Source organism: Sabethes cyaneus, chromosome 3, assembly GCF_943734655.1.
Source record: "Sabethes cyaneus chromosome 3, idSabCyanKW18_F2, whole genome shotgun sequence".
Taxonomy (NCBI): domain Eukaryota; kingdom Metazoa; phylum Arthropoda; class Insecta; order Diptera; family Culicidae; genus Sabethes; species Sabethes cyaneus.
The window spans coordinates 229,672,130-229,684,279 of NC_071355.1; the positions used below are offsets into that span (position 1 = coordinate 229,672,130).

Genomic DNA, 12,150 nt, shown 5'->3' on the forward strand with positions numbered 1-12,150 from the left:
GTATTTAATCTGTTTCACATTGCGTTTTCCCAACGATTATGATAGAAATCCGATCGGAGAATGAAATATTCGCTGCTTCCAACTTCCAACTGAATCAAACCACCAAAACAATAACAAAGAGTAGGGCGTCCAGATCACACAAGTTCCAGCATATGTAGAGTTGCCAGTTGTTCAAATTAAAAACTAACCCCGTTAGTTTGCATGAGGAATCGTTCAAACCAACGGGGGTCCACTGTACTACAGTGGCGGCAATAAAGCAGAATATGGAGTCGGATTTTTATTACATGGAAGACAAATGAAGCGTGTCATTAGATGGAGCCCCATCTATTCATGTTTAGAATTAAGGGCAAATTGTTTAACTACACCCTGATAAATGTGTGCGCACCGACGAACGACAAACCCGGGGCTCTATTCTCACAGTCACCGCACTTCACCTCAGTTCTCTCACCCGACCTATTCTTACAGTCACTCCATCTTACAGGTCTCGGGCCCTATTCTCACAATCACCTCACCTAAATTTTTTGGGTGAGAGCACAATTTGCGATTCTCAGAGACACCAAATGGGGAGCTGTTAGGTGAGGTGAGGGTGACTGTCAGAATACGGCGCGTGAGAGAAATGAGGTGAGTAAGGTGACTTTGAGATTAGGGCTTTTTATTTGAATTGCACAGTCACCCAGGTGAGCGGAGTCACCTAGGTGACTCTGAGAATCGCAAATTGTGCTCTCACCTAAAAAATTTAGCTGAGGTGGCTGTGACAATAGGGCCCTCGATGACGTGAAGGAGGAGTTATATGATCTTATCGAAACGTCATATAATGTGTGCCCATGGCATGACATAAAGATAGTCATTGGGGATACAAATACTCAAGTCGGACGCGAAGAGTTTTTTTGTCCCGTTACTTCAAATCGAGGCCATCAGGGAAGATAGAACTGAACATTGCTGCATAGTACTCTCTGATGATAGGGAAAACTGATGAGTGGATCGGTGAATAACTTGCAGAGCACGTCGACAATGCACTCAGTAGTCAGTACTACAGAGTACCAGACAGATGAGAAGAATCGATCTAGAGCTCATATGTCGGCTGTAACTGTGACACGCTAGAGTAGAGAGAGATATCGAGATGCACAAGAGACTTTACAGTCGTAAGAAACGCTAGAGCACTGGGATCGCGTTCTTGCGGAGGCGGAGAATTGCTGCGAGAGGCATTATACGAGAAGCTTCCTCAAAACGACCAACGGAATCAGCAACCGTACCACCTCCTGTTATGTGCAACGACAAGGAGGGCAACCTGATTACCGAAAGATCGCAGGTGGCCAGGCGTTTGAAATAACATTTCGATGTACTGTTGAATGTTGAACAAGATGAAGCTTTTTTTTTGAAACGGTGGTTCCATGGTGTATAGAGTATCTATACTCACCATGGGTGATTCTACAATTGATAAATATGGTACGGTAGGGGAAAGTAATGAAGAATTTTTGAATGAAGGGGAAAGAGTGGAAAGGTGAGGGCGGCGGGGTTATTGGTAGCCATGCTTAACAAGCTGTCGTTGTGACTCCTACCTTTTGTCCAATGCTGGAAGCAAGGTTGCCACAAGCACAGATTATTCTGTGTATAACAGATATTTGAAAGAAATCGCCTGTACAGAATCTGAATATAGACTTTCGCCAATTACAAGGATTAAACAGATTTTTGAGCTTTTACAATGAGAGTGAAAGAGACGGAACTAGTCAGCAAAATTACACTCCGTCTCTTTCACTCTCATTGCTTAGCATTGGATAGATTTTCACACAAATATTTTTCCTTGCTGTACAGATGGCTAGATTTTTCCAACAAAAAACACAGAATTATATGTGGCATCCCTGGCTGGAAGGTGCATGGATCGAACCAAGCTATAATCTAAGATTATAAGATTGAACCCACAAAACACGCCAGGGCATGTGGCTTGCTGGTACTTGTACCTTTGAACCAAGGAGACTGCTTTGGTCACAAGGTTTGGGTTATTTTTACACACAAATTGTGCCTCTTCCTCCGTCTACCGCAGAAACCACCGACGGTCGGCGGAACAACGATACTATGCAGGCCCTTGCGACTTGCAAGGTACTGCGTGTTACGCTGTTCGTCTTTCGTCTGTCAGCGTGTTCGCCGCGATTCTGCCGCAGCTAGAGAACTGCAAAAAAGGCTGCTTTGCTGGAAAGCATGGTATCCCCTGCAGAACTTTAAAACGTTTGGATCGAACGGCTGTATTGTGCAATCAATCATTCGTTTGTGACCTTAACTGGTTTGAAGCGATCAATTTTGCTGTTTAACATTGCATTGGAAGATGCTATTCGAAGGGTGGGCGTGAAGAAAAGCGGTACCGTCATTGCGAAATCTTACATCTTCATCTTAGGGTTTGCGGACGACATCGATATTATCGGTGGTAACCGTAGAGCTGTGGAAGTGGCGTACACGGATCTTAAGGAGGAAGCTGCAAGGATTGGGCTGATCACAGATCATAGATAAGCTACCAAAACAAAGTACATGGTGGTTGGTAGACAGCGTGTTAGCCTTTCGGGTTGTGGCACTGCGGTGGCGATAAATGGAGACACTTTGAAGTGGTCGACCAATTTGTTTATCTTGGTACGTTTAGTGGTACGGTGTGAGCCGTGAAGTGAATAGGCGGACAGTGGTTGCCAACAGGGCAAACTAACTCGTAACTCGTGCCATATAAGATGCTAGGTCTCTCGGCGGAACTCTACGACCACAAAGCGTAGACTATGAAAGAGAACGGCATTGATGCGATAATCGGATTGTCATCGAAAAATTAAGAAAGATTCATCTTTTAATTTAGAAAAAAAAATTCTATTACGTACAAAATTGGGCCGTTGAACCACTCTAAGGTGAAGTAGTTTGAAATAGATAAAAAAGAGTTTTCCAGAACATTTCGAATGATTTTTTTCCAATTTTCCTTGCTTTAAAGAAAGCTTATAATTATAAATTATAAAATTCAAAAATGTAAATTATACTGATTAGTATATATGATCAGATCCGCAAGTTAAAAACTCAGCAATAAAGTGATACCTGTATGTATCAATACTAACCATTAACCAAATACACCCAAACTGTTATGCCAATTTGTAATACGATTTCCTGAATAGTACGCAGGTACTGATAATATGATTTGTACAACGAAATTCATAATGACATTTCATTAAAATAATCTGGACACCCACAATCTTAGCTGTCTCTTTTGCGATAAAGCCGTTAGTTTGTCCAAATTAATTATTTAATTTATTTATAAATTTTAATTACTGTTACCTCGGTTTATTTCCGTGCCAAGCTCTGACAGAATTAAGAAGGTCGTTTGGCACGTTCTTTGGCAGCAGCACAGTGCGTGGCATGCGCGCCGTGCGATCCTTCCGTCCGTCGGTCGTCCGCATATGATTCAGTCTGTTCTCCTTCTACATTTTCCATGTATCTCGCGCACAAAGGCCCGTTATGTTTTTACTGGTTTTCGGACCACTTAGCTTTATTTTTGTGCTTTGTTATACACGTTTATTCTGCTCGCCGTTTTCGCGTCTCATTCCAGTTCAACCGACTAAGTTCAGTACATGTGCATTATTTCGCACAAAACTTTCCTTCCTTCTTTCTTGGTATTATCGTGGATTATCACGTTCTTTTATTCGCTCGTTAATGGAATGGTGTGAAAAGGCAATGAAACGCTCTCACGAGAAGAATGCGGTGCACCTCAATCGAGATTCTCCCAATTTGGATTCTTTCATCGAGTAAAAAATTAATTAAGTTCTGGATTAATCAATATTTTTGGCATTTAGCAGTTTGTTATTATCAAAGAGTCAAAAGATTAATTTCACATGACTGCTTGAATTTCAATAAAGAAACGCATAAACAAACCTATTAATTCTTCCACATATTATTGATTGGCATGCTAGTTAAATCTAATTTCAATAGCAGAATTCATTTCTCTATTTTCTTCACCTATTGTATCAACCCGCATACTGCATACTGTAGGATTTCTTCTGGATGCACCTACCGCGCCGACTGACTGGTGGTACCTGATGCTGATGATGGCAAATATATCGCGAAGAAAAGCCTTTCTCCGATTCATTCTTCGGACAGACCTTGACCGCACAACATCTCTACCATCCATCGTTGTTCGTTCGATTCAAGTTTAGTTTGCACGCCCAAACAGCAGATCGGGTTCGTCGCTTAGAAGTCTTTGAATCTTTCGGTATTATAGGCACGTGCACGTGATCGGCCGTTCTGTTGTTGACGGATTTACGCAATCAACGGTGCAGTCAGTGTTCAAAAGTGGTACGTTCTAACGTTTTGTGTGTTGATCATGCTTGCAAGTTAAATCTTGTGAAGAGACTAGTGTAAACAAGAACTAGTTTTTTGTGGTACTAGACATTTTGTGATTATAAAAAAGCACACTTTGTAGAATTGGAATCATAAAAATTATAAAAAGAAAAAAAAGTGTCTATTACTTAGCGGACGGTGGAAATTGTGTGTAATTTTTCCGACATTCGAGTTGCTATTTAGAACTTTCATGTTTCTTGGATAAGTATATGTATATAAAATTTACATTTTTACTTAACTACACCCTCAAGTGGCTATTGTACATTTCTTTGGCGTTCGGCAAAAAGGCGGAAAGTTATTCATAATTGTGTTACTTATATGGTAATTTTCCTGAATTCACGGTAACTAAAGAGGCTGAGATTCAATAAGGTATCATTCTTTAGGCCAAGCGATTCGGTTTTGTCTCGGCGAGCTTGAAAGATGAATGCAAATGCTTCCAGAAGAATGGCAGCGCAGTACGCGTCAACGGCCCATTATTTATTATGCTTCTATTCTCATTGGCGTAATTGGCGAGGGGCAGTTTATATGATTGAATAAAATGTGCATTTCATTTACTAGGATTTACGGGCAAGTTAAAGATTCTTTTAATTAAAAATTAGCTAAGTAATTGGAAATAAATGACAAAGTTGGACTGGTTATTAAAATCTTCTTAAATTACGTGGAAAAAAGTTAGAAGAATAATTGGTACACATGCAAAAGTTAAAACGAATTTAAAACCTTTTATTTGGGTACTGAATAATGATTGCGACTACAAGTTAGTTCCATCTGCACATTTATCAATTTTTAGTTGGAATCTTTACATAGTTTACCTATTAAAGATTTTGAAATTTCAGTAATCAAAAACAACAGTTAGTTCTAGAAATCTAACAACTTTACTGCCATTAATGTGGAAATTATCTGCTTCATGCTGTCCATAGCTGTAGAATGTAGCCGGAAATCAATCTCACTCAAGCTTAGAACAATGATTTCTGTATTTTTCCCAACACGGACCACTTTTTTTTAACGTTTACGGCTCCTAGATTAAACGGCTAGCCACGCCAATGTCTCCGCGCTACCGTTGCAGGAAGGAAAACGCATGAGAGCGCGCAGGAATTGTTATTGTGTTCTATATTTTTATTATTGATTGCCTATGTCGGCAGCACTATTGATGCAGCGAAACCGAACCGAAGAAAGTCGAAAGCATAGGAATGAACCTACCGTTGTGGTTTGGAACTTCGAACAGTCTAGAATAATTTAAAGTTTAATAGTCGAATAAAAAGTTTGCTAAAAGATTTAAATTTTACTTTCGTTTTGTCACCCCTTAAGAAAATATGGAAAGGGGGAACTCCCTTAACTGATGATAATTATTTAGAAGCATAGAACGGTCAAATTTAGACAGTCACTCACAGGTTGTTCCAATTTGTTCTGAAAAAAATAGAGCATCAAGGAAGGAAGGATCAAAAAATTAAATAGATCATGCATATGTCTTCAAGGTTCTCAATGACACTTCATTTTTGTTGACTAGTTTAAATAACATGCTAATTGTTAAATTAAAACCTCTTCTCCCAGATCGCAAACATATGAAGAAATTTACAATTTACGGGGCCCTCAATAGAATTAAATATTCAAATGTCTAAAAGCAACACTGTTCGAAGATCGAATAAGTACGGTAGATCGCCATATGTATAAAGCAGGAGCAGACAATTAATCTGCGGTGCAACCTCTTTTTCGCAAACTTCTCCGCTCGTGTTGTTCATCATTGCGACGGAAGGAGGAACAGACCTGTGTCTATGTCATGTCCGTTGGTGCATTTCAGAAGAGGGAAAAATCGTTTCATGCGAATTGCAACGGAAATTTGCGATGGTCGGTAGATAATAATGTAACGTGCTCGATGTTCTTGGTAAAATATAACGGTGAACTGTGATAAATTGTTATTATAACTGCTGGATGCGGAAGATTGGCGATTATTGAAATCAATAACTGCTAGCTCATTGGGGTTGGTCCATAAGCATTTATCCCATATTATATGGTTTAAATGCTTAGTCCACGACGTCGTGGCTTAGTCCATCACTAACCTAAATATTTTCCATAAATTGGTTGAATCAACCCAAACGTGATTCAACCTACTAAGAACGTGTTTGAAGCGTTCCAACTCAGATTGTAAGTAGTTTTTTGACGTGTTATGGCAAGGTTTGGCTATTTGGCTAGATATTAGGTATCATTACAAAAAATCTCTTGAAAAGTGATCAGGTTTTGAACGCTAGTAACTTCCTGATCGATTTCCAATAGTTTTACACCAATCGATCGAAAAATCTTCTACGCTTCGAATCAAATATAGAAAACTATTGTGGTCTGAAGTGGAAAATAATTGTAGAAAATAATGGAATGATTGTCTAACTAGAAATTCTCGCTTCGTGATTGACTGGGAAAGACGTCAGCAAAGTGATAATGTTTTACACGCAGTTAGTTCTTAATAAATATCAGAGATATTGCGCTAATCGATCGGACAATCTTCCACGCATCGACTCCAATAAAGAAATTATGAATATTGATTACGAGGTGCACGCTATTGAAAAATTAGAAATAATGATGCGCTGTCTAACAAGAAATTCTCGCTTTATTACTGGTTGGAAAAGCCTAGCACTTAAAAACTTACGTTATACATATGTAACATGGTATCAAAATAACGTATCAAAGTAGTAAAATTTTCTATGCTGATAACTCAGTCAATCCTCGAAAAATTTATAAAATATTTGTATCGATCCAAATATTGTGCGATTCGAATGAACTCGACAATCTACCCGAAAGCCGAACACAGCACACCATTGTAGCTTGAATCAGTTTGATCAGCTTCCTGGGAAAGTCTCTCATCCTTGATTTTCCATCGCTCCTTTAGGTCGATGGGATCATATGCAGCTTTAAAGTCAACCAACAAACGATGCGTGCATCTGTATTCACGGCCTTTTTGGAGGATTTGCCGCAGTGTAAATGTTTGATCCGTTGTTAACTGACCTTTAACGAAGGTGGATTGATAAATTCCCACAAATCTGTTCTCAATTGGTGATAGTCGGCGGAAGACAATTTGAGATAGCAGCTTGTGGGCGGCGTTGAGAACGGTGATTGCACGATAGTTCAGTCATACTTGTCGCCCTTTTTTCGAGAGGGCCTTCGTTCAGCTCATTCTTTTCCGGCAGCGCAGCTTCAAGTGACAACGCGTAGTTTACGGCGACGCCTGGCTGCTTCAGCTGCGTAAAATTTAATCGCTGGTGTCGGTATTCAATGTTTGGAAGAGTTTTGGTCGCAGCTAACTTATCGCTAGGTAGTGGTCCGAGTCAACGTTAGTGCTCCGACAGGATCTGACGTCAATAATGTCTGAAAAATGTCGATAGTCGATCGACACGTAGTGGATCTGTGATTTGGTGACTTCCAAGTGTAGCTGTGGGTCTATGATGGAAGAAGGTACTATGTACGGCTATGTTCTTAGAGTCGGTAAAATCGATAAGTACTTAATTATTTCTACCAGCCGAGAGCCGGGGTAGATTTTGGGGAGTTTTTGTAGATGGTACAGAACAGACCACACCTTCCATTCACTCCGCGGGTAGTTTCTCCTCCTTCCAAATACTTGAAATTATCCATTGAAGTGCCGAAAATCGATAAGTCATAGGTCCATTTCACCGATCCTCCAATTACTGGATTCCTCCTTCTGGTCGACCTAAATCCCCGATGACATTCTTGACATCATGTTATCGGTTGCGGCCGTATTCACGCTTCAACTGCGTGTTGTCGTTTACTTAGGCTCATTTTCGATTTTTTGCTCAGTAAATGTTCATTTGACTACAGTGCTTCAACAAAACAGAATTCGAAAATGTAGTATAAAGGACAATTGTAGAATTAGTGATTAGCTACAAAATTGTTGAAGAAAATCAGTTTTATTTTTGTATTTACGGTGCTAAAGCCAAAAATGAAGCCTGTCGGTACTTCAGAGGTGAGGGCTGTGCACGTTGATGATGCTTCTGTTGAAGAATCGGCCCTTGATTCTTAACTTGCACGTCTAAGAATTGATTGGCTACCAACCCGATCATCTGTTTCCGCATCACGTGCATCACTATGAACGCTGTATCCAGCTCGAGTGTGTTGCCTCAGTTCTTGCGCCGATGGTATGTTCAACTCCAAATGTACGCACCATTGAGCGTTTCCAGCTCATCTTCTACAGCGCTTGCGCTGCCACGTCGAACTTGCGGCTCTTCAATACGTCGGAGAGTACTTGAGTGTTTCTTTTCGAAGTTGAGAGATCGGTAGTTCCACATCTCTACTAACACAAAGTTGTTGTGGTAACCGAAATATGACTAATTTCAGTCGTAATGCGGATCCGGTTGCTTCAACCAAATAGACCTAAAGTGTGCTACTCGGGATCCCGAGTTTTCAATCCATAGTTCATAGTTGCCCCTATCACGCCGGAGGATCAACGAAGCTCACAAGAGCCCTCCTTCCTCGACAGCATACGACCTTGGCGCCCATCAGGGTTGGTTAACCGACCTCCACCACAGTTACTCGCATCCCGGTTGGTACCACAAGGAGAAATGGTTAGGAGTTGCTGGATAAGAAGCTGTGAACCACTGTAGGATTTATTTTATGCGCAAGGCACCGACGGTACGCTTTAAGTATGCAATCGCTTACCAGTCATCTCGTGCATCAAAAGCGAAAATCCAGTGTCATGTCAGTTCGTCAGTGCTATCATCTCAGCCGCAGAAGGTTAAAATTAATTCGATGGCTTACGATAGAATACACAAAAGTATGCTCAAAGTATGCTCTGCTATGCTACAATGTTTCAAATTTTTCATTTTACCCATTCTTGGTAACGACGTTTCAGTTTGTGTCTAAGAAACTTTCATTAGATTTTATAATCCCCTTATACTGATAACAACAATTTCAAAATCAAAGACCAACCATTCCTGTACCCTGTTTTGAATAGTTTAATGTTCGAATGTTTTGAATATGATCAAATAAGCAATTCGGCTTTATCTCATTACCACCATCCGCTGAGAATAAATAAAAGGAAAAACTATTCTCGCATCAATTTTTTCTTTTTCATCATGAAGTTTGCTAGAATTGCAAGAATTGCAGATAAGATACGATAAGATAGTTTCGCAATTGAAATGGTATCAACTTAGCTAATTAACGTAAATAGTGTGAGACCGTAACTAGGTAAGTGATCTCGAAGCTGAACCTCAATGACGAATCTACCCCCGCTCGTATAAGTATGGTTTGAGCTAGCACAGTCTTCTACTCAAGCAACAAATCGAGCGACCGTTACTGCACATGCAAATCTTCAAATCGTACTCACACTCCAGCTTGCCATCCAATGGACTGCTCAAGTTCACTTGATACACATTTTTCTAGTTCAGTTGTTCAGTTGTAATATTAGAACCCAAAAAAAATTATTTGATAGGAAGTTTTCACTCTACTTGTGGTGTGAAAGCGGTAATGCATCGTTAGTACGATTCTGTGGAAAAAATAATCTAGTCCAAATACTTATTCTCGTCACGCATTTAAAAAATCCAATTTTAGCAAGATTCGCCTGTCATTTACCGACACCAAACTTGAACATGCGTCATTTTCATGGTTTGCCCCAATAAACTAGATATGTAGCACAGTATAATGATGCGAAAATAACTCCCATAGAAAGAGACCAAATCAGTGAAATGGCGAAAAAGAACCATTAAACGAAACTGTATTTAAAAGGCTATTGTATGTGATATAAATGGCAAAAATCAATCAAATCTGCAATTCGCACATCATCACGCCAATCCCCGCCAGTGCCTGTCCAGAATATTTACCACCTAACCACAAGAAAATAGTTCGCAACAACTCGGTCTTTCATTCTCACACCAAATTGCCTAATCATACACTTTGATTATCACTTTCTCCTCTCCATATGTTTTGTATATATTTACAGAGCCAGCTCGGTTCTGAAATGCTGCGATCATCGTACAGGGCAAAGAATTTCGTTATGCTAACGCTGATGCTGCTGGTGTCGATTGTCGGTGTTAGCATAACGGAAAGTGCGAGCATGCTTTCGAGCAAAGCGAAAATCGACGGAAGCGGCGGCGGCAGAAAACCTTCCTTTACCACCTACGACCAACGGCAGACCGGCAAGTATAATATTCACGTCAATATCAAAGATGTGAAAATTATCTCGGTCGATGGTGAGAAATTCGACGGTGAATTTGGGGTAAGAGTAGTAGAGATCATTAACGTGCTGATTATCGCACATTACGTGCGAGGTAGCCATGTCTAGATTCAAGCTTAATTACTTCACGTTTTCTTTTTTCTTTTTTTCAAATGTAGGATGATACGATTTATGATTACGGGGACTACGACTATGACCCTTCACATCTGACCGTTAGCCCATTTCCGATTTTCGGTGGATCAGCAACTTCAAAACCTCCAAAGTCTACCACCAAAGCACCGGTAGTGATTACCTCAACTAGACGCACCTCGACAACAGCTAAACCTACCACCACTAGCACTACAAGTGCTAAGCCGTCTCTAGATGAAGAAATACCAGTCAAGGTTGAAGCCGACTCAGTTAATGATACATTTGTTATGGAAGCTTCTCCTGAAAGTCAAGATAATTCCACCTATATAATGGCGGCTCCAGTAGCAACTACGCCCCCTCCCAGCAACATATACATCTTCAAACCAACACCCAATTACCATCCGAATCCGATCCATTATGATTACCAGGAAATTCCAGTTGAAGTTATTGTTGAACCGGTCCTTAAACCGAAATACCGTAATTCCAATTCCCGCATTATGGCCAATCGACGCAACCGTTACCGTAAACATCCTGCCGCTCGAGAATCGGTGGATGCGATGGCGCGCCATCGCCATTCGGATATCGAAGCCCTGCCTAGTAACGGTGAAGCGCACCTAGACTCGCCTCCCCTAGAGGCAACACCGTGCCCTCGGGGGGAACATCGTGACAGAACCGGCAAATGCCGTGTGCGAATGCCTGGCATGTAAGTATTCCTAAACTAACTTTTGAATAGTGAACTATGAAATGAAACGTTTAAACCAACGCACGAATTCACATGTTTAATTTTTTGCTTCGATCTTTTTCAAGACAGTTCCAGGCTGATTAAACTGCTGGCTTCCTTCCGGGAGAAGGGTGACTGAGAAAATTAGCTATCGTGAAGTGGACACACACACAATCGCTTCAATGACTGGTGCTGATTACAAAATACTTAGCTAGACTGCAGATTATATTTTATTTTATTTTGCGGCAGGCTTTGCCGCAACTATTGCATTTGTAGTTTAATTGTGCGCCAAGTTATTACACAAATCTAGAATTAAGAGAAACTATTTAAATCAAATAAAATGTACAAAAAATCATAATCAATTCATATTTATTTTATATCCTAAAGTGCGCTGCCGATAAATGATTACCCGCTCACTGAAAAATTTAGCTTTGGCTAACCGTTTAAAGCATTACGCATTTGATTATTTTAACTGAGCATTCCTAAACTACCCAGGTAACCAATAAGCATTATCAATGCTATTCAAATGCAAGCCAATAAGCATTTAAGCAAATATACAGGGTGTTCAATAAGTTCGAATACACTTTAAAAATGTGTTTTAAAAAAGAAAATGCAAGATATTCTTTTCTGAGTCAATTGAGTTTATTGAAGCAGTGTTTATTGAGAACCTTTACGACATATTTGGTGGAAGCACCCCCCTTTCGTGGTTTATGACGAGCTTGAGACGTTTCCCAAAAGAATCACACGCGGCACGCATCTGGTCCAAGGGCATCTC

General features: G+C 40.3%; 1 protein-coding gene across 1 annotated transcript; it reads left to right on the forward strand.

Moving 5' to 3' along the window:
* The first annotated feature begins 10,096 nt into the window (after positions 1–10,096).
* On the forward strand, positions 10,097–11,514 carry LOC128740850 (uncharacterized). The gene is made up of 4 exons (XM_053836419.1): positions 10,097–10,207; positions 10,292–10,567; positions 10,684–11,357; positions 11,466–11,514. Exons 1-4 carry the CDS (start codon positions 10,097–10,099, stop codon positions 11,512–11,514), a joined length of 1,110 nt encoding a protein of 369 aa, XP_053692394.1.
* Positions 11,515–12,150: the final 636 nt, after the last annotated feature.

What these genes read in the sequence shown, in the direction of transcription:
- LOC128740850 (XM_053836419.1), top strand. Translation starts at nt 10,097, where the DNA reads ATGGCAAAAATCAATCAAATCTGCAATTCGCACATCATCACGCCAATC. An exon ending in AAATAGTTCGCAACAACTCG is followed by an intron (nt 10,208 to 10,291) that starts GTCTTTCATTCT and finishes ATATATTTACAG; the next exon opens with AGCCAGCTCGGTTCTGAAAT. An exon ending in AATTCGACGGTGAATTTGGG is followed by an intron (nt 10,568 to 10,683) that starts GTAAGAGTAGTA and finishes TTTCAAATGTAG; the next exon opens with GATGATACGATTTATGATTA.